The sequence below is a fragment of the Mustela lutreola genome, chromosome 3, assembly GCF_030435805.1.
Source record: "Mustela lutreola isolate mMusLut2 chromosome 3, mMusLut2.pri, whole genome shotgun sequence".
NCBI lineage: Eukaryota > Metazoa > Chordata > Mammalia > Carnivora > Mustelidae > Mustela > Mustela lutreola.
The window spans coordinates 129945415-129972452 of record NC_081292.1 but is presented as its reverse complement, the minus strand read 5'-3'; the positions used below and the strand labels follow the sequence as shown (position 1 = coordinate 129972452).

At 37.7% G+C, this 27038-nt stretch overlaps 1 protein-coding gene across 1 annotated transcript in view; it reads left to right on the top strand.

Annotated features, from left to right (window-relative positions):
- The window catches only part of ITGAV (integrin subunit alpha V), a 103019-nt gene that overhangs the window by 28653 nt on the left and 47328 nt on the right, over positions 1-27038 (top strand). Inside the window, exons 3-6 of the mRNA XM_059166830.1 lie at positions 16165-16256; positions 19119-19233; positions 23941-24002; positions 26551-26596. Coding sequence (XP_059022813.1) covers positions 16165-16256; positions 19119-19233; positions 23941-24002; positions 26551-26596 — 315 coding nt within the window. The remainder of the gene's footprint in view (positions 1-16164; positions 16257-19118; positions 19234-23940; positions 24003-26550; positions 26597-27038) is intronic.

Genomic DNA, 27038 nt, shown 5'->3' with positions numbered 1-27038 from the left:
CTATAGTTACCATGATGCTGTATATCACATTATTTTACTAGTCACTTGTTTGAGCAAAGAATAAGCTCTCTGAGGACCTAAATAATTTCTTGACCCATAGAGTCATATAATTATGAATAGGAACCAAATGAGTAAAAACACAGGTAACTTCTAAATAGAAGCTTATTGCCTTGGTTCATTCTTTTTGACTTTGATTTCAAAAAAGAAGACATAATCTTGTTGCTCCAAAGGTTATTCTTTATGTATGAAAAGAAGAAACAACAACAAAACAAAGATTAGCTTTAGGGTGATAAGGTAACTTTGTCTTAAAAAAACATGCCCTGTAGAGCAAGTTCAATGTTCATCAGTGTCTTTTGAAACACTCGGAGGAAAGCGCTGGCTCCTAATTGGGGCAGTCTAAAGCTGTGACAGTTTGCTCTGCTCAATATGCTTCTGTCCTGAAATATTCAGTCATAGGGGTCTGATAAATTGCAATTGACAGTTTAAATGCAGGCAAAAAAAGACATTAAATTTTCAACCCTCTAGTGACTAACTTGCTAATTAACATCAAGTTTCTCTAGCAACATTTTTCTCTGTATTTTTGAAAGTGACAGTACAGAGTTTTATGTTATGTAACACATGTCAGTTTCTTCTCATTTTTACCATTGTGAGATACTCTTTTCCCCTTTAATTTATTTGGAAGATCAGAGCTGGTCTTCCAAGGTGTTTTATAGAACTATGGGTAGAAATCTTTGTTCATGGGGTACTTGGGTGGCTCACTTGGTTAAACATTGGGCTTTTGGTTTTGGCTCAGGTCATGACCTCAGTTAGAGCCCTGCATTGGGGCCCTGCGCCCAGTGGGTAGTCTGCTTCAGGATTTTTTCTCTCCCACAGCCCTTCCCCCTCCCCTAAAATAAATCAACCTTAAAAAAGGAAAAATTTTTGTTCTTTCTTGACTGTTGCCTGAGGAAGCATTTCATATGGCTCTGCAGTCTCTGCAGTTGTCTGTGTCTAATTTCCCTTTCAAGGTTGGTGGTGTGGTCCAGGTAGTCTGTGGAGTCCCAGTGTCACTTGAAATGGTGACTTCAGGGCTGTGACTCCAAATATTTACTTCACTCAGGCCCCAGAATTGCTGCCAGTTTCAGCCAGGTTATGAATGAACCTCTTGTCGGTTTATTCAGAGAGTACACTTTTCTTTCTCCTCACCCACCCCTCTGTTCACACTTCCTCTGGATGAAACTTACACCGGAAGCAAGTATTTTATTTCAAGATAATTATTTTAACTTTCTGGGAAAAAAGTTCTGATTGGTAAAGGAAAACTTCCTGTTGAGGAAACTTCTTGAAAATTTGGTAATCTGAGTTTGTGACCTTATTAAAACTGAAAGCATTCAAAGCAATGGATAATATGTATTTTCTTGAAGACTTTTGCCTAAGTTTTTTTTTTTTTTTAAGATTTTTTTTTTTAAAGATTTATTTATTTATTTGACAGAGAGAGATTACAAGTAGGCAGAGAGGCAGGCAGAGAGAGAGAGGAGGAAGCAGGCTCCCTGCTGAGCAGAGAGCCCGATGCGGGACTCGATCCCAGGACCCTGAGATCATGACCTGAGCCGAAGGCAGCGGCTTAACCCACTGAGCCACCCAGGCACCCTTTTTTAAAGATTTTATTCACTTATTTGAGAGAGGGAGAGAGAGAGAGAGCAGGGGGGAGGGGCAAAAGAAGAGGGAGAAGCATACTCACCACTGAACAGGGAGCCCGACTCAGGGCTCGATTCCAGGACCCTGGGATCATGACCTGAGCTGAAGGCAGCCTCTTAATTGACTGTGCCACCCAGGCTTCCCAGCTCTAGGTTTTTGAAATGTACTTTTTTTGTATCAAAAAGAACCAGAAAGGGGCTCCTGGGTGGCTCAGTGGGTTAAGCCTCTCCCTACAGCTCAAGTCATGATCAGTCTCTGCTCATCAGGGAGCCTGTTTCCCTCTCTCTCTGCCTGCCTCTCTTCCTGCTTGTGATCTCTGTCTCTCTGTCAAATACATAAATAATTTCTTTTTTTTTAAAAGAACCTTATAGCTTGATGCATTTTCGCACTTGACTGGTAGTCCTTTATTCTTATAAAAAACTATTGGGAATAGCTTGCCAAATGGAAAGAACTTTGGATTTTTGTGTTCCACAATACTTGGTGATGAAAATAAAACAAAAGTTTATAAAATTTTAAATTCTTTTCCAGGACATTTTCTAGCTTAAGCTAGACCTGTTATCCACAAAGGCAGATATCATAATCATTGTAGCAGCGAATGTTTTTGATGCTTGTTTAAAAAGGAAATAGAATATGGTGGCAGTTGAGAAGCTTATGCTACATGACAGTGTGGAGTCATATCCTGTTGCTACTGCTGCAAATTTAGAGAAAAGTCTTTCTTCAGGAAAAAAGAAGTTCACAGAGATAGTTTATTAAAAGGAAACTTCTTCCACTTTTCAGGAATATAATTAAAGAAAAATTGCTTAGCATAGAGGGCAATTAAAAAACCCCATGGAACCCATTCTTAGCATGGCAGTAAATAAAGCTCTTGACAACCATGCCCCTCCTGACCCTTCCCTCTAGTCATAGCCAACAGCTCACAGTTTTCTGAAAAATTCAGTCATACCCACTCTTCCATTTCTTGCCACACATGTCCCTTGGCCTAGAAAGCATTCTCTTCCTTGTTCTCTGCCACCCTCTTCTGGTAACACCTCACACATTCCTCTGCCAGAGCTCCACCGTCATTGCTTGTTCTGTGCTTGTGTCTTTGTTAGGTATTTCCCAGGGTCAAACTCCTTTATTTGATCTTGCGTTAGGGTCATGACAAGACAACTACAACTTAAGGGTTTTAATCAAGAATGGAAAGGAATAAGGTTTTCCAGGTTAGAAGCCCATGATTGCAAAAGCAGGTGGGAATTGAACAGGGAATTGCAGGTAAGACTGTACATGACTTGTTTCTGGAGCTGGGGCCTGAGAGTAAGGCAACTCTTACCTGTAAAAATAAGTGTATCCTGGAACCTTGAAAAAAATTTCTCCATTATAATAATATTATATATTACACACCATTTTCTGAAGGGTTTATTGTGTTAATTTTTCATTTAGTCCATCTCAAACCCCAACAGTGCTTATTATGCTGTGCTTCTTACGTATATTGGAAGAGAAAGTAGATAAGAATGTGAGGAAATGTGTATGTTTCTTTTTTTTTTTTTTTAAGATTTTATTTATTCATTTGAGAGAGCACAAGAGAGAACAGAGAGCATAAGTGGGGGGAGGGCAGAGGGAGAGGTTGAAGTGGACTCCCTGCTGAGCAGGGAACCTGACATGGGACTTGATCTCAGGATCCTGGGATCATGACCTCAGCCAAAGTCAGAAGCTTAACCGACTGAGCCACATAGGTGCCCAAGGGAATGTGTATGTCTCTTAAATCAAAATAGAAATATTCTTAAATGAAACTGAGGGAGGTAAGAATTGGTTAAATAAACTACTTTATGGCTATATAGCGATGTACTACATAACAATGAAAATAGTGTTGTAGGTCAACCTTTTTAATGTATTGTTAAGGGAGGGAAGGTATGTACATTTATATATAATAATAACTTTAATGTTTTGTAAATATTGGCTTAAAATATATATTCTACAGATAAAAGGATTTGCATGTATTCATGAAACAAGTCAGTAGGATAGACACTAAAATATTAGCAGAGGTCATTTCTTTATGGGGGATTGTGGAAATTAGATGCATTCGTACATGTGGCTTTATGTCTTAATTTGTTTTGTAATGTTTTATAATCAGAGTATAATAAAGAGTTCAAATAAAAAGAAATAGAAGATATCCTATTGGGGCCTTATAATACATATAGTGTGTACTTTTTGGTTGCTATGCTGTTAACATTTTTAAACTTACATAAAATTTGAAACTGTAATATAGTGAACAATATATACTTCATCTGCATTCAACCATTTCTGCAGATATGGTAACATTTTTCCCCTAAGCATCAGAGCATGTATCTTCTAAAAACTAGGATCTTCCCTTACATAATCAGAACACTATTATCACAGCCTGGTAATGTGTTATTATTATAGTACGGTTATATACTGTATAGTCCATATTTAAATTTCCACAATTATCCTAACAAAGTTCTTTGTAACTTTTAAAAGAATTTTAGACACAAGATTCAAAGATCATATCTTCCATTGGGTTACTGTATTTCATTCTTCTTTCTTGAATCTCCGTTACTATTTTGTTTTTCTTGACATTGACATTTTTGAAGAATCTGGATCAGGTCTTGTAGGCAGGAATAATTGTATTGGCAAGAATATAGTGATTTTGGATAGTCCAAGATGACAGAGGAATAGGAGACCTTAGTTTTGTCTGGTCCCAGGAATTCAGCTAGATAGTTGTCAGATCATTCTGAATACCTGTGAACTCAACCAGAGGTCTAAAAAAGAATAGGTGCAATTCTACAAACAGAAAAGCAACCACTTTCTGCAAGGTAGGAGGTGCAAAGAACTGAATCCGAGGTGATATATGAGAAGATAAACTGCAGGGGGGTGGAGACTTCTTAGGCCAGCACCAGAAAGTAATATAGCAGTGGAGGGCAAAATCAGTAAAAGTCTGCTCCATTGAGGTGGCAAAATGGGGCAGAATCCTAGGTGGAACAGTGTGGTCTCAGGATCCCTGGGGTCACAGGAAGATCATGTGTGCCTGAGTGTGGCAGAGTTTCCAGGCATCAGAGTAGGAGGCCAGCTATGATCAGTGACCCCAGGATGGGCTCTCAGCTCCAGGTTGCCATGACCTGGAACCACGGCTCATTTGGGGCACGGCAAGGGACAGAACCTCAGTGAGACCTCCATCCCTTCCCTCGGAGGAGCTGTGCAAGTGCACGCTGTAGGAATTTGCAGGGTTTGGAGACTTGAAATGGGGTCATCGGCTGGTTGAGCACCATGCAGTTGGAGACCAGGGAGACCAGAGTGATTGCCAACTTTTCTCTGAGGGTGCACTGAAGAGTGGGACTTAAAGCTCTGGGACTGGAGATTGGGAGGCCCCCATTCTCATGGTCATCGTCATCCTCTAAAGGAACAAAAGCCACATAGAGCAATCAGGAGCAACGTACTTATTAGCCTGGCCCCCTGGCAAAGACAGTACTGTTCTGCCAGGGGGAAAGACACTTGAGAATTCAGTGCAACAGGCCCCTTCCCCAGAAGATCAGCGAGAACATCCAGCTAAAACCAAGTTTCTGATCAGAGAGAACTGCAAAACTCCCTTGAACACTAGGGGAAAATAGTATATAGAATTTATGCTTTTTTTTTTTTTTTTTTTTTCAAAATTCTATAGTTTTTCAATTAATTTTTTCCACTATCCTTTTTATACCAATTTCTTATATTATCAACTCTTTTTAAAAAAAATCTTAAATTTTCATTTTTACACTTACATTTTATTCATTCATTGTATTTAATTTTATTTTTGTATTTATAAGTTTCTCTTTCTTTGCAGTTTTGAGATGCACTTTCTTTTAACAAACAGACCAAAATACACACAGGATCCAGTGTGTTCCTCTGTTTTGTTCACCAATTGGATTATATTCTCTCTTTTTAATTAAAATTTTTTGTTTGTTTTTTTTGGGTCTCTTTTGATTTGTCTAGTGTATATTTTTCTGGGGGCTGATATTTCCATTTTAGTACTTTGTTCTTCTGTTCACCTGTTCTCCTCTGGACAGAATGACAAGAAGGAAAACCCACTTCAAAAAAAGAGAATGAGAGTACTGACTGCCAGGGACCTAATCGGTGTGCGTATAAGTAAGATGTCAGACCTAGAGTTCAGAATACCAATTATAAAAATATTAGCTGGGCTTGAAAAAAGCATAGAAAATACCAGAGAATCCCTTTCTGGAGAAATAACTAAAATCTAATCAAGTTTAAATAAAAAGGCTATTGAGATGCAATAAAAAGTGGAGGCTCTAACTCTACTAGGATAAATGAGGCAGAAAAGAGAATTAGTGACATAGAAGACAAAATGATGGGGAGTAAAGAAGCTAAGACAAAGAGAGATAGACAGTTATTGGATCATGAGGAGAAAACTTGAGAGGTAAGCAATGTCATAAGGTGAAACAATATTAGAATTATTGGGATCCCAGAAGAAGAGGGGTAGAGAGGGGCAGAAGGTATTTGGGAGCAAATTCTAGCTAAGAACCTGTCTAATCTGGGGAAGGAAACAGGCATTCAAGTCCAGGAGGCACAGAGAGTCACCCTCAAAAATCAATAAAAATAGTTCAACACCTTGACATATAATAGTGAAGCTTGTAAATCTCAGAGACAAAGAGAAAATCCTGAAAGCAGCTCAGGACAACCTTTACCTTAACCTAAAATGGTAGAAACATTAGATTGGCAGCTGACCTATGCACAGAGACCTGGCAGGCCAGAAGGGACTGGCATGATATATTCAGGGTGCTTAATGAGAAAAAGATGCAGCCAAGAATACTTTATCCAGCCAGGATGTCATTCAAAATAGGAGAGAGAAAAAGCTTCCAGGACAAATAGCAGTTAAAAGAATTTGTGATGGGTGCCTGGGTGGCTCATTGGGTTAAGCCTCTGCTTTTGGCTCAGGTCATGATCTCAGAATCCTGGAACTAAGTCCTGCATTGGGCTCTCTGCTCAGCAGGGAGCCTGCCCCCCCCCCCGCCCCACCTGCCTCTCTGCCTACTTGTGATCTCTCTCTGTCAAATAAATAAATAACATCTTAAACAAGAAAAGAATTTGTGATCACTAAACCATGCCTGCAAGAAATATTAAAGGGGATCCTCTAAGTGAAGAGAGAGCCCAAAGTAACATAGACCAGAAACAGTGACTTTACAGGGAATACAGTGGCACTAAATTTGTATCTGTCAGTAGTTACTCTGGTAGATGGGCTAAATGCCCCAATCAAAAGACACAGGGTATCAGATTGGATAAATAAGCAAGACATATCCATATGCTGTCTGCAGGAGATGCATTTTAGACCCAAAGCACCTCCAGAATGATAGTGAGGGGGTGGAGAACATTTATCATGCTAATGGACATCAAGAGAAAGCTAGGGTAGCAATCCTTATATCAGACAAATTAGATTTTAAACCAAGATTGTAATAAGAGATGAGGAAAAACCACTATATTATAAATAAAGGGTCTATCCAACAAGAGGATCTAAGAATTATAAATATTGATGCCCCTAACATGGGAGCAGCCAATTATATAAACCAATTAATAACAAAATTAGAGAAACATATTGATACTATTACAATAATAGTAGGGGACTTTTTTTTTTTAAGATTTTATTTATTTATTTGACAGAGAGAAATTACAAGTAGATGGAGAGGCAGGCAGAGAGAGAGAGAGGGAAGCAGGCGCCCCGCTGAGGAGAGAGCCCCATGCAGGACTTGATCCCAGGACCCTGAGATCATGACCTGAGCCTAAGGCAGCGGCTTAACCCACTGAGCCACCCAGGCGCCCAATAGTAGGGACTTTTTAAAAAAATCTTTTTTTTTTTAAATTTTTTTAAAAATTTATTTATTTGACAGATAGAGATCACAAGTAGACAGAGAGGCAGGCAGAGAGACAGAGGGAAGCAAGCTCCCTGCTGAGCAGAGAGAGCCTGAAGCGGAGCTCGATCCCAGGACTCTGGGATCATGACTTGAGCCGAAGGCAGAGGCTTTAACCCACTGAGCTACCGGGTGCCCCAATAGTAGGGGACTTTAATACCCCACTCACTGCAGTGGACAAATCATCTAAACAGAAGATCAAAAAGGAAACGGGCTTTGAATGGCACACTGGACCTGGTGGACTTCACAGATATATTCAGAGCATTCAGAGCATTCCATCCTAAAGTAACAAGTCCAGGAGGCACACATTCTCCTTGAGTGCATGTAGAACATTCTCCAGAATATGGGTCACAACTGGTACCGAAAGATTGGGGTCATTCCCTGTGTATTTTCAAACCACAGTGCTTTGAAACTTGAACTCATTCACAAGAGGGAAGTTGGAAAGAACTCAAATACATGGAGGCTAAAGAGCATCCTATTAAAAATGAATGGGTCAACCAGGAAATTAAAGAAGAATTTTAAAAATTATGGAATTATAAAAAAAATGGAAAGAAATGAAAACGAAAACATAACTGTTCAAAATGAAACACAACAGTTCAAAATCTTTGGGATGCTGCAAAAGCAATCCTAAGAGGCAAGTATATAGTAGTAACAAGCCTTTCTCAAGAAACAAGAAAGGTCTCAAATATACAACCTAACCTTACACCTAAAGGAGCTGGAGAAAGAGCAGCACATTAAGCCTAAACCCAGTAGAAGAGAATTAATAAAGGCTAGAGAAAAAAATCAATGAAATAGAAACCAAAGAATAGTAGAGCAGATCAACAAAACTAGGAGCTGGTTTTTTGAAAGAATAAATAAGACTGATAAACCCCTGGCCAGACTTAACAAAATGAAAAGATAAAGGACCCTGATAAAATCTTGAATGAAGGAGGAGAGATCACAACTAACACGAAGAAATGAAACAATTATAAGATCATATAATGAGCAGCTATATGCCAACAAATTAAGCAATCTGGAAGACATGGATGCATTTCCAGAAACATATAAACTATTAAAACTGAAACAGGAATAAATAGAAAACCTGAATAAACACATAATTGGGAAGGAATTGAAGCAGTAATAAAAAAATCTCCTGACAAACAAGAGTCCAGGACCAGATGGCTTACTAGGGGGATTCTACCAAACATTTAAAGAAGAATTAATACCTATTCTTCTGAAGCTGTTTCAAAAAATAGAAATGGAAGGAAAACTTCCAGACTCTTTCTGTGAGGCTAGCATTACCTTGTTCCTTAAACCAGACCCCAGCAAAAAAGAGAATTACAGACCAATATCTTTAATGAACATGGATGCCAAAGTTCTCACCAAGATACTAGCCAGTAGGATCCAACTGTACATTAAAAGGATTATTCACAATCTCACAAAACAAACTGAGGGTTGCTGGGGGGAGGGGGTTTGGGAGAAGGGGGTGGGATTATGGACATTGGGGAGGGTATGTGCTTTGGTGAGTGCTGTGAAGTGTGTAAACCTGGTGATTCACAGACCTGTACCCCTGGGGATAAAAATATATGTCTATAAAAAATAAATTTAAAAAAAAATTACACTACAAAAAAAAAAAATTATTCACCATGACCAAGTGGGGTTTATTGCTGGGCTGCAGTGTTGGTTCAATATCCTCAAATCAGTCAATGTGATACACTACATTAATAAAAGAAAGAACAAGAACCATATGATATTCTCAGTAGATGCAGAAAAAGCATTTGACAAAGTAAAGTGTCCTTTCTTTATTTAAATTTTTTAAAAAGATTTTATTTATTTGACAGAGAGCACAAATAGGCAGATCAGCAGGCAGAGGGAGAAGGAGAAGCAGACTCCCTGCCAAGCATGGAGCCTGATGCAGGACTTGATCCCCAGACCCTGGGATCATGACCTGAGCTGAAGGCAGCTGCTTAACTGACTGAGCCACCCAGGCACCCCTAAAGCATCCTTTCTTGATTAAAACTTAAGTGTAGGGATAGAGGGAATATACTGCAGTATCATAAAGCCATATATGGAAAGCCCACAGTGAATATCATTCTCAGTGGGAAAAAACTGACAGTTTTCCCCCTAAGGACTGGAACATGGAAGGGATGTCCACTCTCACCACTGTTCTTCAACATAATACCAGAAGTCATAGCCTCAGCAATTAGACTCCTGAAACAAAAGGCATTTGAATTGGCAAAGACAAGTCAAACTGTTACTCCTTGCAGATGACTTGATACTTTATGTGGAAAATTTGAAAGACTCCACCCCAAAACTGCTAGAACTCATTCAGGAATTCAGCAAAGTGGCAGGATATAAAAATTATTGTACAGAAGTCAGTTGCATTTCTATATGCTAACAATGAGCCAGAAGAAAGAGAATTTAAGGAGTTGATCCCATTTACAGTTGCACCAAAAAGCAAAAGATATCTATAGGAAAAAACCTACCCAAAGAGGCTATGGATAGTAACTGAAAATTATAAAACACTCATGAAAGAAATTGAGGGTGACACAAAGAATTAGAAAAATGTTCTATGCTCATGGATTGGAAGAATAAATATTGTTAAAATGTTTGTGCTACCTAGTGCAATGTATACATTCAATCCAACCCCTGTTAAAGTACCATTAGTTTTTTTCATGGATCTTGAACAAAAAAATGCTAAAATTTGTTTGGAACCAGAAAACATCTTAAATAGCCAAAGGAATGTTGAAAAAGAAAACCAAAGCTGGTGACATCATAATTCTGGACTTCAAGCTCTATTACAAAGGTGTAATCATCAAGATGGTAAGGTACTGGCACAAAAACAGATACCTGGATCAGTGGAACAGAATAGAGAACCAGAAATGGACCCTCAACTCTATGGTCAACTAATCTTTGACAAAAGGGGAAAAATATCCAACAGAAAAAGACAGTCTCTTCAACAAATGGTATTGGGAAGATTGGACAGCCACATGCAGAAGAATGAAACTGGACCATTTCCTTACAACATACACAAAAATAGACTCAATATTGATGAATAACCTCAATGTGAGATAGGAATCCATCAAAATCCTGGAGGAGATCACCAGCAGCAACCTGTGTTACCTCAGCGGTAGCAACTTCTTGCTAGACATGGCTCCAGTGGCAAGGGAAACAAAGGCAAAAACAACTATTGGGACTTTATCAAGATAAAAAGCTTTTGCACAACAAAGGAAACAGTTGACAAAACCAAAAGACAACTGACAGATGGGAGATGGTATTTGCAAATGTCTTATCAGATAAAGGGCTAGTATCCAAAATCTATAAAGAACTTACCAGACTCAAGACATGAACAGACATTTCTCCAAAGAAGATATCCTAATGGCCAACCAACACATGAAAAAGTGCTCCACATCACTCAGCATCAGGGAAATACAAATCAAAACCACAATGAGATATCACCTCACACCAGTCAGAATGGCTAAAATTAACAAGTCAAGAAATGACAGATGCTGGTGAGGATGCGCAAAGAGGGGAACCCTCTTGCACTGTTGGTGGGAATGCAAGCCACTCTGGAAAATAGCATAGAGATTCCTCAAGAAGTTGAAAATAGAGCTACCTTATGACCCAGTAATTGTACTACCAGGTATCTACCCCAAAGATACAAATGATCTGAAGGGGCACCTGCACTCCAATGTTCATAGCAGCAGCATCCACAATAACCAGACTATGGAAAGAGCCCTGATGCCAGGGCAACAGATGCATGGATAAAGAAGATGTGGTATATGTATACGGTGGAATATTACTTAGGCATCAAAAAACCAAAATCTTACCATTTGCAATGACGTGGGTGGAACTAGATGGTATTATGAAAGTGAAATAAGTCAATCAGAGGAAGACATTGTATTATCTTCCTCATATGTGGAATTTAAGAAAAAAAACAGAAGATCATAGGGGAAGAGAGGAAAACATAAAATGATGAAATCAGAGAGGGAGATAAACCCTAAGAGACTCTAAATCATAGGAAATAAACTGAGGGTTGCTAGAGTGGAGATGGTGGAGGGATAGGGTAACTGGGTGATGGACATTAAGGAGGACATGTGATGTGATGAGCCCTGGGACTCTTAGTTGGTGGCTTAGTTGGTTAAGCCTCTGCCTTTTGCTCAGGTCATGATCCCAGGGTACTGGGATCGGGCCCTGCATCAGGCTCCTTGTTCAGCGGTGAGCCTGCTTCTCCCTTCCCCTCTACCTCTGCCTGCTGCTCAGTCTTCTTGTGCTCTGTCAGATAAATAAAATATTCAAAAAAAAAAAAAAAAAAGACTGATGACCTCTGCTGAACTCTACTTTGAAACTAATAATACATTATATGTTAATTAAATTTCAATTAAAAAAAACCATAAAAGATAGACATCCTCCTTCCCCAACAAAGAATATAGTGATACTGGTTCTGCATCATTTTGTTTTTGAAACTGGCAGTTATAGAGCTTATGAGGAAATGTATGGAGCCTTAATTTGAGCCTTTCTGATGTGGTACAGGCAAAGTTTTCTTCTAGTGAGAAAAAAGCTTTATTTCTTCTTGGACATCTTTAGGGTCTTGCTGAAAAGGCTTTGTTTTAAATGAAAGCAGAAGGGAGACTAGCAATTCTGAGAATGTTGCACTTTTTGTTCACATGCATTCTTACTTAGCTCATTAGCTCAGTTCCCTTGGGCTACTATTACCTGAGTTTATTTGTGGTCTCAGGGGACAATGAGTGGCAGTGAATCCAAGCACCAGCTGTTTCACAGTCCTGCTGTATTTCTCCTCCTTCATTAATGTGAGAGGTAAATGCCTTCATCTCCTTTGTAGTTAGAATAGAATAGAAAGTCTGTAGCACAGTAAGAGAACAGTTAGCTTGCAGTGGAATAAAAAAATCCTGTTAAGTAAATTGTAACCATAAATTTTATGGTTTAAATCATTGAAAATTATCAGTTAAATCCCATTTTGTCCAGAGGCTAAACTTCTTTGTAATAGTTGGTCAGGCCCTTTTGGAATCAGTCATGCTTTATTTCAAAACAAAACCCTGAATTTCACTTAAAAAATAAAAAAGACTCTTGTTCATATCATCCTCTAGTGTGGGTCATTCGGCTGCTCTTAATCATTTCAGAGCTTGGGCCAAAGCTGCTTTTATCATGTGATTTTACCATCTATTCTAGCCTAATAGATGGGAAAGAGAAAACATGTAGATTTCATATCTACTTTTTTTGGTTTTATTTGCTTTTTAGTGAGTTGATTATTTTAGATTCCACTTATAAGTGATATAATGAAGTATTTGTCTGTGTCTGACGTATTTCACTTAGCATAATATTCTCTAGATCCGTCAGTGTTGTCTCAACTGGCAGGATATTCTTTTTTGTGGCTAAAAAACGTTCTATTGTATCCTGTCTTTTTTACCTATTGGTAGGTATTTAGGTTGCTTTCATGTCTTGGCTGTTATGAGTAATGCTGCAGTGAACATGGGAATACAGACACCCCTTTGAGAATAGTGATTTCATTCCTTTATACTTAGAAGTTGGATTCCTGGATCATACAACAGTTCCATATTTAATTTCTTGAGTAGCTTCCATACTGTTTTCCATAATGGCTGTATCAGTTTACATTTCCACTTGTAATGTATAGGGGTTCCCTCTTCACGTTCTCACTAACACTTGTTAGCTTTGTTTTTAGCTTTTGTTTTTTGTTTTGTTTTGTTGTTTTGGGGTAATTTCCATCCTAGCTGGTGTGAGATGATATCTTACTGTGGTTTTTATTTGCATTTCTTTGAGGATTAGTGAGCTCACACCCACTTTTAACTGTGAGTGACATCTGCCACTTCTACTCATCTTATTGGCAACCACTAGCTATGTGGCTTTAACCTAACTGTAGAAGGATGGGAAATATAAGGGGGTCTGTGGACAGATGGATTAGTGATCTATGGGTCATTGGTATGTATTGTTCCCAGTGGTGATGGGAAGGTGAACATAGGCTTCAGAGTCAAGCCAACCACTGCTGGGAAACCTTGGTTTTCATGGTGAAAGGCATATAATAAATAAGTTCCATTTCTACTTCCTTCTACTTCTAAAAATGTATATATTTTTTAAAATTTTTTAATATTTTAATATTTTATTTATTTATTTGACAGAGATCACAAGTAGGCAGAGAGGCAGGCAGAGAGAGAGGAGGAAGCAGGCTCCCTGCTGAGCAGAGAGCCTGATTCGGGGCTCAATCCCAGGATCCTGGGATCATGACCTGAGCCAAAGGCCGAGGCTTTAACCCACTGAGCCACGCAGGCGCCCCTAAAAATGTATATTTGTGACCACTGACAAAGAATAGCGATATTTAGACTACAGATAGAGGCCTTTGGAGCTTGACATATTAAAGAAAATTTTTTTGAAAATAATGGAAAAGAGGGGTGCCTGGGCGGCTCAGTCAGTTAAGCAAGCATCTGCCTTTGGCCCAGGTCACGATCTCTTGGTTCTGGGATTGAGTCCCACGTTGGTCTCCCTGCTCAGCAGGGAGTCTGTTTCTCCTTGTGCCTGCCTCTCTGCCTACTTGTGCTCTCTATCAAATAAATAAATAAAATCTTAAAAAAAAAAAGAAATTTACATGTATATATGTGTATATATATGTATATATAATTTATATATATGTATATATAATTTATATATATGTATATATAATTTACATGTATATATACATGTAAATTTCTTGTGATACATGTAAATTACATGTAAAAAATTATATATATATATATGTATGTATTTAAGATTTATTTATTTATTTTAGATTGAGAGAGTTCTCATATGAGTGGGGATGGGGACAGAGGGGTGAGTGAGAGAATCTCAAGCCGACTCCAGGCTGAGCTCGGAATCTGATGGAGGGCTCCATTTCAGGACCCTGAGATCATGACCTGAGCCAAAACCAAGAGTCAGACACTCAACCCACTGTGCCACCCAGGTGCCCCTTGGAATGAATGCTTATAAAGAATGATTAATATAAATGGATTTTAAGAAGAACAGATTAGACTTTAAAAATAATTACTCTCTCTCTCTCTCAAAAAAAGAAAAAAAATAGTTTCTCTTTCCCTAAATACTTTATGGATGTTTCCATAATTTTTTTCTTGAACAATTTAACAGCTTTTCAGTGGAAAGGATCCTCTCCTCGCCTCTCCTCCTCTCCTCTCCTCTCTTCTCTGTCAAGCTAACCGATTTTGGGTTCTGTGCCCAGATCACCCCAGAGCAGAGCAAACAGAGCACCATGGTGAGAACTCCATACCGGATGGCACCAGAGGTTGTGACACGGAAGGCCTATGGACCTAAGGTTGACATCTGGTCCCTGGGAATCATGGCCATCGAAATGATTGAAGGGGAGCCCCCATACATCAGTGAAAATCCTCTGAGAGCCTTGTACCTCATTGCCACCAATGGGACCCCAGGGCTTCAGAACCCAGAGAAGCTGTCAGCTTTCTTCTGGGATGTTCTGAACCGCTGTCCTGAGGTGGATGTGGAGAAGAGAGGTTCAGCCAAAGAGCTGCTGCAGCATCGGTTCCTGAAGATTGCCAAGCCCCTCTCTGGCCTCACTCCACTGATTGCTGCAGCAAAAGGGGCAGCCAAGAACAGTCACTAAAACCACGCTTACCCCAGCCTCATTGTGCCAAGACTTCTGTGAAATAAATGCTCATTTTAGAAATTCAAAAAAACCTCCCAAAACAAAAAGCCTCTCCTCTCCTCTCCCTTCCCCTCCCCTCCCCTATCTTCTCGTCCATTCTCTTTTCTCTTTTATCTGTTTCTTTTTTCTTTTCTTTCTTTTTTATAAGTGCTTTACATGAGTGGCTGGTACGTTGGAAATAATTTTCTCAATAATGTAAACTGAAAGTAAATATTTGCATGTGTCAGATTTAATTCCTTTTTCCACCAGCCGAGTCATGTCTTCTGGTTCTAACTCCTGTGTTATAATGTCATTTGCACTGTCTCAGTCTTTTACTTTAGTCTTTTGCTACTGGTGTTTTATAAAGGAGCCTTTTTTTTTCTTAAAGATTTTATTTGTCAGAGAGAGAGAGAGAAAGAGAGAGAGCAAGCGAGTGTGCACACACAAGCAGGGGGAGCAGCAGGCAGAGGGAGAAGCAGGCTCACCGTTGAGCAAGGAGCCATATGTGGGACTTGATACCAGGACCCTGGGATCATGACTTGACCTGAAGGCAGTCATTTAACTGAATGAGCCACCCATGCAGGCATCTCGGCAGTAGACTTTTGTTTTCATAAATATCTTTATATCGCAGAATTTGGGCGAATACAGTAGGTGACTATAAGTATTTGTATAATAGTTAATTATCTGATAATTAATAGTTGGGAAACTTTACTATTACTTTTTCACATCTACATTGTAATAGTTAATATGGGTTAATAGTAACCCTGAGACACTTACAGTCATCCTGTGTTTCGCTTTTTGATTAGTTGAAAGTTTTGGACATTCATAAAGTATGTGAGATAAAAGCTGATGTGGAATTTGATTAATGAAAGGCACACTGTTTGTACACCTGGCCGGATTGAAATAAACTGTTTTACTAAGAATATATATTTTGTTTCTCACCCCTCACAATATTTTTCTTAGGTAATAGAGATTTTGCTAAGGATGATCCTTTGGAGTTTAAGTCTCACCAGTGGTTTGGAGCATCTGTGAGATCAAAACAGGACAAAATTTTGGTAAGTCTTTTGGTTATTTCCTCATAGGTGGGTTTGTCGATTTATGTGGATACACCGAAGATTTTATGTTTGAAAGCTGATATTAAAACTCAGTGTGTTCTGGAGCACAGTGCAAGATGAGATAAGATAGCTCTGATCCAAGGTCATCCTGTCTGCAGATCCCATCCATACCGCCCTTCACAGACTTGGGTTCTGCTCCTTTCCACCTTCATGCCTACCTTGTTCCTTTCTCCTGGCCCTGTTGATGCTTCCCGTCAGTATGTTTCTCTCCAGCCAGGTTTAGGACTGGTGGGTTATGATTCATCAAACACACGAACACCTCCTCTCTTTAAAAACACAGCAGTGTTCCCTTTGCCTCGTCTCCACTGCCGTGCTTCATTACGTTGCTCCTCTTTTCAGAAACTTTTTGAAAGTCTTTTCTACAGTCACCATCTCTACCTTCTTCACGTTCTCTTCCCAACCACTGTAGTTGGGCTCAGGCAGGCACGGCCAAAGTCACCTTGGCTCTCAGGTCACTGAAATTGGTGTTTTCTTATGTTTCTTGTCCTCTTAACACCATTCAGTGAGGTCAGTTAGCCCATTTTTTTGAAATGCTTTTCTTCCCTTGGCTTCTGGAGCACTGTATTTTCCTGGTTTTCTCTCATTCAGTTGCCTGCTCCTTGCAGCCTCCTTTTTGCTCAGTCTCTAGATGTTGGGTTATTCCCAGGCTGTGTTCTGGACCCCTGTCTTCTCTAACTACACCTTTTAGCTGTCTGTTCCTATCCTGTCTCATGGCTATTAATAGAACCCATATGTCATAATCCCTAAATCTATCATTCTAGCTCTTAATTCTCCTTGGATTTTCAGAGTCATATTTCCTCAGAGTCGTATTTCCAAACTAGCTGTGTGGCATTTCCATTTGGATATCTTGTATATTACTGAAAATGAACATGGCCAAAAAAGAACTCTTTTTACCCACTATCAAAAAGAAAAAAAAACATAGGGATACCTGGGTGGCTCAGTCAGTTGGGCATCTGCCTTTGACTCAAGTTGTGGTCTTAGGATGCTGGGATCAGGCCTGTGTCAGGCTTCCTGCTCAGTGGAGAGCCTGCTTCTCTCTCTCCCTCTGCAACCCGCCCTGCTTGTGTTCTGTCTCTCTCTCTCTCTGAAATAAAATAAATACATAAATAAATAACAATTAAAAAAAGGAAAAATACAAAGATAACTGTTTCCATATAAAACCTTCCCACCTCGTTTAGAGGCATGACTCTCCACCTCATCCACCAGCAAGCCCTATCAGTTTGGCTTTGGGAATATATTCCACATCCATCAGTAAGTCCTCACCTGCACTATTTCCACCCTGTATGCAGCCACCGCCATTGCCTGCCTGGGTTATAGCAGAGGCTCTCCTCCTCTTTCTGCTTCCTTTCCTGCCTCAACTACAATCCATTCTCCATGGGAGGACCAGAGGGAATCAGAGCATTTCATCTTCTTGATTAAAACAGTTAAGTGATTTTCTATCACTCTCAGAGGACAAATCCCTGCTGCTTCTGGTTTAGGAGCACCTCCATAATCCGGTCAGTGGCTCTTCTCATGCCACCTCACACGCTTTAGCTAGACTGGTCTTTGTTCCTTCCAGATGACTGGTCAGTGCAGTTAGTATCACAGTGTTTTTGTTCCCTCTGCCGTCTTATGCTCATCTTGTTGATGTTCACTTGGCCAACTCCTTTGTCATTCTGATTTCAGCTTTCATTTCACTTCCTCAGAAAGCCTTTCCTTGTTTTAATTATCTGCATTGTTTTCATTTCTGCTTTTAAAAATCCAGTTGTGGGGCATTAGGAAAGAATTTGTCTAGGAGCTGCAATTTCAAAGGAGTTTTAATGGATGTGTCCAGTTGGAAATGAAGGATGGGGTTGAGAGTGGGGGCACTCTAGGCAGAAAGCACAGAAGCAGACATAAGCAGGAGGAGCAAATAAATAATCTGTGTATGTGAAACATCAAGTTCATGTAGAGAAGTAGCAATAATTGTCTCCTTTCACCTTTTTCAAGGTAGATATAAAATAACCTGCTATTAATTTCTGCAGTGTTTGTGTTAATGTTTTGCTTCAAAAGAGTATTACAAAGAGTTAATTGAACCTTTTTCCAGCAAGTTAAATGTTCATTTTGGTAAATTACTATGTTATTAAAATACGCATTGTTTCACTGCTTGTACATGATGTTAAAATCTGTAACACCAAAAACAAAAAGGTCATTATTTGGAAAGGAGGTAAAATAAGCACTCTGAAGTCTTTCTTCTTTTTCTTTTTCTTTCTTTCTTTCTTTTTTTTTTTTTTTAAGATTTTATTTATTCATTTGCCAGACAAAGAGAGAGTGCATACACAAGCAGGGGGAGCAGCAGGCAGAGTGAGAGGGAGAAGTACACTCCCCACTGAGCAGGGAGCCTAATGTGGGACTTGATTTCAGGACCCTGAGATTGTGACCTGAGCCAAAGGCAGATGTTTAATGACTGAGCCACCCAGGCATCCCTATTTTTTCTTAATAACAAATTACTTGCTTTATAACTTCAGGGTATATTCTACATGCATGAGAATGTTATTTAGTTAAAACATTAACTTGATTTGTGACCATCAGCCTAGTGCATAATATCAAGAAAAATGCTATATGAAATAGTTTTGGTAACTATTTTGAAAAGGAATATGTGAGGAAAGTACTTTTTAAATCTGTATCCACTGTGGTAATAAGGAATTCTTGGTATAAGACAAGTTTGATTAATTTTTATTAATGCTTAGAAAGTGTTTTTGAATTCTAGAGTAATACAGATTGTCTGAAATGCTCAGTTTTTCAGGGAATTTTTATGTTGTGGACTATCCCCTTTGATTTTAGGCCTGTGCCCCGCTCTACCACTGGAGGACTGAAATGAAACAGGAGAGAGAGCCTGTTGGAACATGTTTTCTTCAGTATGGAACCAAGACTGTGGAGTATGCCCCATGTAGATCAAGTATGTGTAGGAAGTTGTACCAGCTTTTAAAAGAGGGTTGGGAAGCCTACTTTGTTACGTGTGTGTGTGTGTGTGTGTGTGTATTAAAAATTGTAGATATATTGTGTGTGAGCCAAAAGATGCTCCATTGAGCTTCTCTAACATAGATGTGGGACTCCTATATAAAAGATTCTGATGCAATAGATCCTCTGTCAGGCCTGGGTACCTTCCTTTTTAGGAAAACTCCACAGGGCAATTTCATAGATACCAAAGTTTAAGAACTAGAGTTTTATATTAATAATGGTGTTAAATGTTAAAAAAAAAAAAAAAAAAGTCTTTAAAAAGAGCCAGAGTTTATATAGAAAGGTGAAGCATTGAGCTCAGGACTCCTATGTTGGAGTTTTCCTCCATTAATTTTTTTTTTTATTAAAAATTTTTTTTGAAAGATTTTCTTTTAAATAATCTTTACACCCAACCTGGGGCTTAAACTCACAACAGCAAGATCAGTAGTCATATGCTCTACCGACTGAATCAGCCAAGCGTTCCTGAATTTTCTTTCTTTTAAATCAGAGTTTCTCTGTTCATCTTTTATCAAGCTTACTCCTCTTTTGATGGTTGAAAAGATCTCACTTTGTTGTCTAATATTATTTGAAATTTCATATGAAATTCATATTTTGATTAAAGGTGATTTTGAGCACTTATAGTTTTGATAGTGCTTTTCCAATGGAGATTCCAGTTCTTTTTTTTTTTTTTAAGATTTTATTTATTTATTAGAGACAAAAAGAGAGAGAAAGAGCACAAGCAGGGGAGAGAGGCAGAGGGAGAAGCAGACTCCCCACTAAGCTATGTGGGGCTTGATCACAGGACCCTGAGATTGAGACCTGAGCTGAAGCCAGATGCTTAGCCTACTGAGCCACCTTAGACTGATACTTTTCTTTGTTCCATTGGTCACCAGATAGTTTGGTAGAGGGAATTAATAATAGAAGTACAACATGTAAGACTGTTAGTGCTAAAATTCTTTTTTTTCCATGTTAGTTGACTTAGGACACCAGGCCAAAGGAATTTTTCAGTCTTCAAAATTCTAAGCACTTAAACCTTCAGGAAATTGCAAATGATTTTTATTAACACTTACTTCTTAATCCACCAACTTTACCCTATTTGTTGTAAGTGAGAGGTACACATCAAAAGAATGATACCTCCAGAACTGCATTATTTATGAGGATAGGCCAGAAAGCATACAGACCAGAGGAGGCTGGCAGCCCTACACTCAGTGCTTGATGTCATCTGTATCATCACCTTTGTGTTGCTGTCTTGGTCACAGGACTCCTGTCTTTGTGGTATGTGGAACATGCGAGAACTAAATTCATGTTTTGCTGTATTGCAAAGATGTTCCTGTTATGAAAAGATAATCTTATAGCTATGAGGAATGAGCTAACTCTTGCATGCCAGGTTTGTAACTTCCCACTTACATGATGGACTGACCTACAAAAATCACCCTTATTCACACATGGTAGGTGTGGGAACTGAGATTAGGATGATTACAAGTAATTTTTTTCCCAGATCTTATAGTAGTGAGTAGTTTTTTTTTTTTTTTTTTAAGATTTTATTTATTTATTTGACAGACAGAGATCACAAGTAGGCAGAGAGAGAGGAGGAAGCAGGCTCCCTGCTGAGCAGAGAGCCTGATCTGTTTGTTTGGTTTAGACACAGAAATTTTACGTATCGGCACAGAAATTGTAAAATTGTTTTCAACCTTATTTTCTGAAGTATTTAACATCCAAATCAGGTCACAAAACTGGCTTGTGAGCCTCTTTTCGTAAATAAAATTTTATTGGAATACTGCCCCCCTCCGCCCCAATTTGTTTACATGCTGTGTATAAAGGGAGAGCTGAGTGGTTGCCACAGTGACCATATAGCCCCTAAGTCTAAAATAGTATCTGGTCCTTTACAGAAAAAGTTTGTTGATCCCTGATCAAATAATAATACCTCAAATCTTTGAAAAAACAAAAGAATGACTTCAAAAATCAAAGTGAATACCCTTCTTCCTAATAAATCTGGCTTTCAGTTTCCCCTGATCATTGTACATGCATGCTTTTTGGTGTAACCTTTGCGATATGAAGCTACCTACAGGCCCAGATTACAAGGGGCAACATGACCACAGGAAAAAAAAGTGCTCAGGAAAGGGAATCTGAGAACCTGGGTTATATTCTCACCTTTTGTCAACAACCTCCTGTAGCTATGCGTGATTTACTTAATCACTCTGGGCCTTTGTTTTCACCCTTGTTAAAAACACAGATTTGGATAACAGACTTTAGAGGTGCAGTTTTTGTATTTTGTATTTTCTTCATGCTTCATTAAATCATGCAGACAATGACTGATTTTACATGCCAAGTTTGAAGGGCTGCGTTGTTAATTGATAACTTGGCTTGTTTTGGTAGTTTGTGGGGCTTTTTGTTTGTTTGTTTGCTTTTGTTTTCAGCATGACTTCTGTGGACACCCTGGGCATGAAACTTCACTGTCAGTAAAAAATTTCCTTATTCCTAATTATATTTGCTTTTGGCTTTTCGTAACTATCTATGGCCTAATGGCTTTACACAATAGGCCAGGTGTCTCTCTAAAAGTTCCAGAGCCACAAATCCTATAACTTCAATACTTTCAATTCCATGATCAAGCTGTGTCTGTAGATTTTTCTGTTTTGAAAGCTAGTTGCCTTTTCTTCCCCCTTGATTTTTACTCAGGAAATTCTGAGTACATGGTTGATTTGAGATAGTGCAGGTTAATGGTGTGGACACACTGGGCTCAGATCCCTGCTCTCTTACTAGCTGGCTGACTCTGGTCAAGTTACTTAATTTCTGTAAGCCTTCATTTCCTTATCTATAAATCGTGAATGATAATAGTATCTCTCATAGGATTGCATAAGATTTTAAAAGATAATGCCTTGGAAAATACTTTAGTACAGTATGTGGCTTGGGGAATGGGCTTAATAAACATTAGCTGCTCTTACTATCATAATCAGTAATATTATTTATCATGCTGTCAGGCTTGAGGAATGGGAGAAATATTATTTATCTGTCGGAATGAAAACAAAAGCCTTCACTGAAATAGCTTGTGGTTAGCATAAAATTCTTTACATTGCCTTAAACACTCAGTTTAATACGTACCTGTTAAGAAAATTTTAAAGGACGATCATGTGTTCTGGGAAACCAAATAAAGCAGAAAAATATACGGTTTGATAATCAAAAAGGGATGTCTTTATAAATGGCCTGAAATAGTTCCCCTGAATACAACTTGAATAAGGGAAATAAATGGCTGACTTGAGGTCAGAGCAGGATTCCTCAGTATGATTCACTAGATACTGGAAAGCCCAGCACACATTTTCCCATTCCCTCTTGGTTAGAAAAATTTACATTGGGGTAGCATTACACTCTTGAGGCTATTTTCTAAAACAAATCTAAATTTAGTTATTAAGTGTGTCATCTTGGGGCAGTTCCCAGGTTTTTGGAATGTGTTCAAAATTTTTGATGAGAGTATTTGACAAAAATTTTTGGAAGTTGTCCTTTCAGTTGTACTGAAAATAGATATTTTTGGTTCCTGTGTTTGGGTGGGAAATTTAGTAAATACTATATAGCATAATGATTTACATATTGTAACATTGACTAGAAGAATTCCTTGATAACTAAAGAGTAGTGTTTTCATTGTTCCTTATTACCCTCAAAATAAAACAAGGGAGAGTTTTCAGGTTCATCCTAACCTGTATTCTAGGTACAGTATTACTCATGATTAGAGTTAATTTGCATGATTAGAGTTAATCTGAATGAATTGGCTAATTGTCCAGAAATTGTTTCCTTTTGTGAAAACTGCCAGATAAAAGGTAACTACAAAAGAGTCTAACTAGTGAGTCCGTTAATCATCTGGAAAATAATTGAAAGTGTCATGTTTAAAGGTGTTCACGCTCATTAGACTGCAGTTCTAAATAGGTTGTGAAGATAGTTTCATATTTTGTTCTTTGCTCTACGTTAAGTTAGGGCCTGGCTTTCTCCCAAAATTCCAAGCTACGTTTTTAATAGTTTTTTTTATTGTTGTTGGCTCAAAATGTATGTGTGGTAAGTATGTATTAGGAATGTATGTATCTCTTTACCAGTATTTGTAATAGATTTGTGAAGACCATAGGCTAGACACTGTAGGGTAATAATAGCAATTTAGGATTGGAGTTTTTAACTCGTAGAACACAAGTCATCTTTGTTTCATGAGTTCAAAATAGTGGTTCATAGCCAATAATTTTTTTAAAAATGGAATGAAATAGAAAATGTCAGAATATATTGTACATGGTAATACTGATACTGTTTTGTGAAATTTTGTCTTATCGATGAATCTATTATATATACATATAAATGTAAATATTGGGTTTTATGGGTTATGATATATAATCTTGCTGTAGGTTGTGGTTAAAAATAAGTTTTAAATCTCCCATTTTAGGGGATGTTTCTGTTTCCTTGTGACTATTCCAGATACTTTGATCTCTCTTGCCATATCTGAGAAAATGGTGCTGATAAAAATGGATACTAATTTTTTCAGAATGTGAAAATAGCTCATTAAGTGCTTGAGTGAATGAACATTTCCAATTCATGGTACACTGTCTTATGGTTACAGTGATAGAGATTTTTCTCGTGTTTTGTTTTATGTTATTTGTTTTGGGGTTTGTGTATATTTCTAATCTTTTTATTTTAGAAAATATTGATGCTGATGGACAGGGATTTTGTCAAGGAGGATTCAGCATTGATTTTACCAAAGTAAGTTCTTACTTTAAGACTGAGTGAGATTCAGATCTATCTCATTATCTAAACCATTGTTAAAAATTAATTGCTCAATACTTCAGCTTCTCAATAACTATTACAAGTTTTAGGAAAATAGCTAATAAAAATGACCTATGTATTTTGATATTCTTTGCCTTACATTATTCTCTCCCTAAAAGATGTTGCTTATTTGAAATAGACATCAGAATGGGAATGGAGGACAGTAGATAATCTCCTCAGAAATGCAGATAACCACTATGACTTAATATTAAAATTTCCAGTTAGATAAATTTATATAATATTAAAGTTTTTCCTGTTTGACTGGAATTGGCTTTTCACAAAATCTTGTCAGTAGGAGCTCTGTTACAAAATTGTAGTTTTGTTACATAAAAGCTGAGAAATGTGCATGTTTACCATCTATCATGTGCCTACAGGCACCAAGTAAAGTTGGACAATTTAATTACTGTAAAAAATCTCATATGTGTGGCTCTATGTATTTTTCACTAAGCTAGTATGCTCTCTAGAGTTGATAGTTTTTATCCATTTTCCTAAAATAACAGTTCAGTGTATGTTTTCAAAGGAAAATTTTCTGGAGTATTTTTCTTTGTATCACTTTCTTTTGTGTATGTGGGTTTTTTTGGGGGGGGGCTGGGATATATGAACATTTTGAATATCAGCCTGAGAATATTAATTATACCTAGAGAAATCTTACATATATTGATTTAATTTAGAGCATCCTTAGAAAGCTCAATATGGCCTTCTTAGAAAATGCCTTAAATTTATTAAAACAATAGAAACTACACAGTTATGTAATTCAGAAAATTAATAAAGCTTTTTCTTATTTTTTAAAATTTGTATTTTATCTTTACTAAAAAAGTTTTTTCTAGACTAGGTCTATAATTATAGTTAACTTTCTTTACTTCCTAATTGATTTAAATCACTCAGTTTGAGATTCATAATTCAAAATTTACTTGTAATTACTAAAAATTCAAAATTTGAGGAAGCAAAACAAGAAGTATATTAATAAATACTAGCTTTAAACTTTAATGAAATATTTTCAAATAGATGTTGATTCAAAAAAGAAAGTCCATGTTTTCTGTACCTGTGCCCATGCATATGTAACCCCAGAAATAGTCTCATACCGTGAATATTCGTAGCTAAATTAACTGCTTTCTTCAACTCATTTGTGAAAAGTATCTTTTTTTTTTATAAGATTTTTCTTTATTTATTTGACACAGAGAGATCATAAATAGGCAGAGAGGCAGGCAGAGAGAGAGGGGGAAGCAGGCTCCCCGCTGAGCAGAGAGCCCAATGCGGGGCTCGATCCCAGGACCCTGAGATCATGACCTGAGCCAAAGGTAGAGGCTTAACCCATTGCGCCATCCAGGGGCCCCTGAAAAGTATCTTTTTAAAGTAGACAATTTAGAAGTATCTTTTTCATAGTCAGGGCAGGAAATTGTCGGTTGAAATCTTAGGGCTATATGTATGTTTGGAGGGGAAAACTATTTTCTCTCCAGTTGGAAGAAATATCAAAATATGCTCAAACACTAAACACAGTTTCCTTGAAATAGATACTTACAGTTTGTTAAAGATACAAGAAATACTAGTCAAGTGTAATTCGTATATATAATATACCCTGAAAATTTTACCTTCTAACTTCATTTCTGTGTAGATCTGCAGGATGAAAAATAATTTTTCCTTAGCCAAAGAATTTTTTTTTTTAAGATTTTTATTTATTTGTTGGACAGAGATCACAGGTAGGCAGAGAGGCAGGCAGAGAGAGGGGAAGGGAAGCAGACTCCCTGCTGAGCAGAGAACCCTATGCAGGGCTCAGTTCCAGGACCCTGGGATCATGACCTGAGCTGAAGGCAGAGGTTTTTTTTTTTTTAAGATTTTATTTATTTATTTGACAGACAGAGATCACAAGTAGGCAGAGAGAGGCAGAGAAGCAGGCTCCCTGTCGAGCAGAGAGCCCTGTGCGGGACTCAGTCCCAGGACCTTGCGATTATGACCTGAGCCAAAGGCAGAGGCCTTAACCCGCTGAGCCACCCAGGCGCCTAAAGGCAGAGGTTTTAACCCACTGAGCAACCCAGGCGCCCCTAGCCAAAGAATTTTTAATGATTTTTTAGGAAGGAAATTTGCCTGTGTAGTCACAAATGTAATAGACATAATCAGTGATTTTTGTCTTTATTGTAACTCAGAAATATTTTGCATTAGTCCTTCATAACAAGTATAGGAAGCAGCCAGATCTATAGAATCAGTGTGTGTGTTTGTGTATTTTCATATATTGAATCATTATAACTATTTTTTTTATTTGTATTGTATTTTAATGTATTTTAAAAGGGGAAATGAAAATTTACTGAGAATGAGTTAGTGGAGTTTGAGATTTATGATTTTGTTATATGTATATATATGTATATAGCTTTTATATATATTAAGTGTTAAATGTGTATGCATATATAGCTCTTATGTGTATTACATTGCTTTCAACTTTCAAACTGCCTGTTTTTAAATACGTGTCTTTCTGTTGATTGATTTAATCTAGGCTGATAGAGTACTTCTTGGTGGTCCTGGTAGCTTTTATTGGCAAGGTAGGTTAATATTTTTTTAAATTACTCAGCAATGATTGTGAATGCTTTCTTGGCTTATATGCCTGAGATTTTTCAAATTATTTTGAAGGAAGAAATTGAAAAATACAATTTAAATGTATAATCACTATCTGTTGTACAGTATTTTTTTAAAAGGACTGTAGTATCCTATATATAGTATGATATATAGAAAATAAAATATATGGCATATTGTAATATATTTATATATATTCCTAGGAGAAAATAAACAATGTTTTTAAAGTAAATAATAAAGCAAATCTATAAAGTAATTTAAAACAATTTATTTTTGTTTGTGGCATATGCTTCTTCATCTCTGTACTCCAGAGGCTATGATGTAAGCATTAGGAAGTGTGGAACTGATCTATGACAGGCAAATTTTGGCATTCTGAAAGCTCATGGTTTTAAAGTATTTTGAATTGCTCAT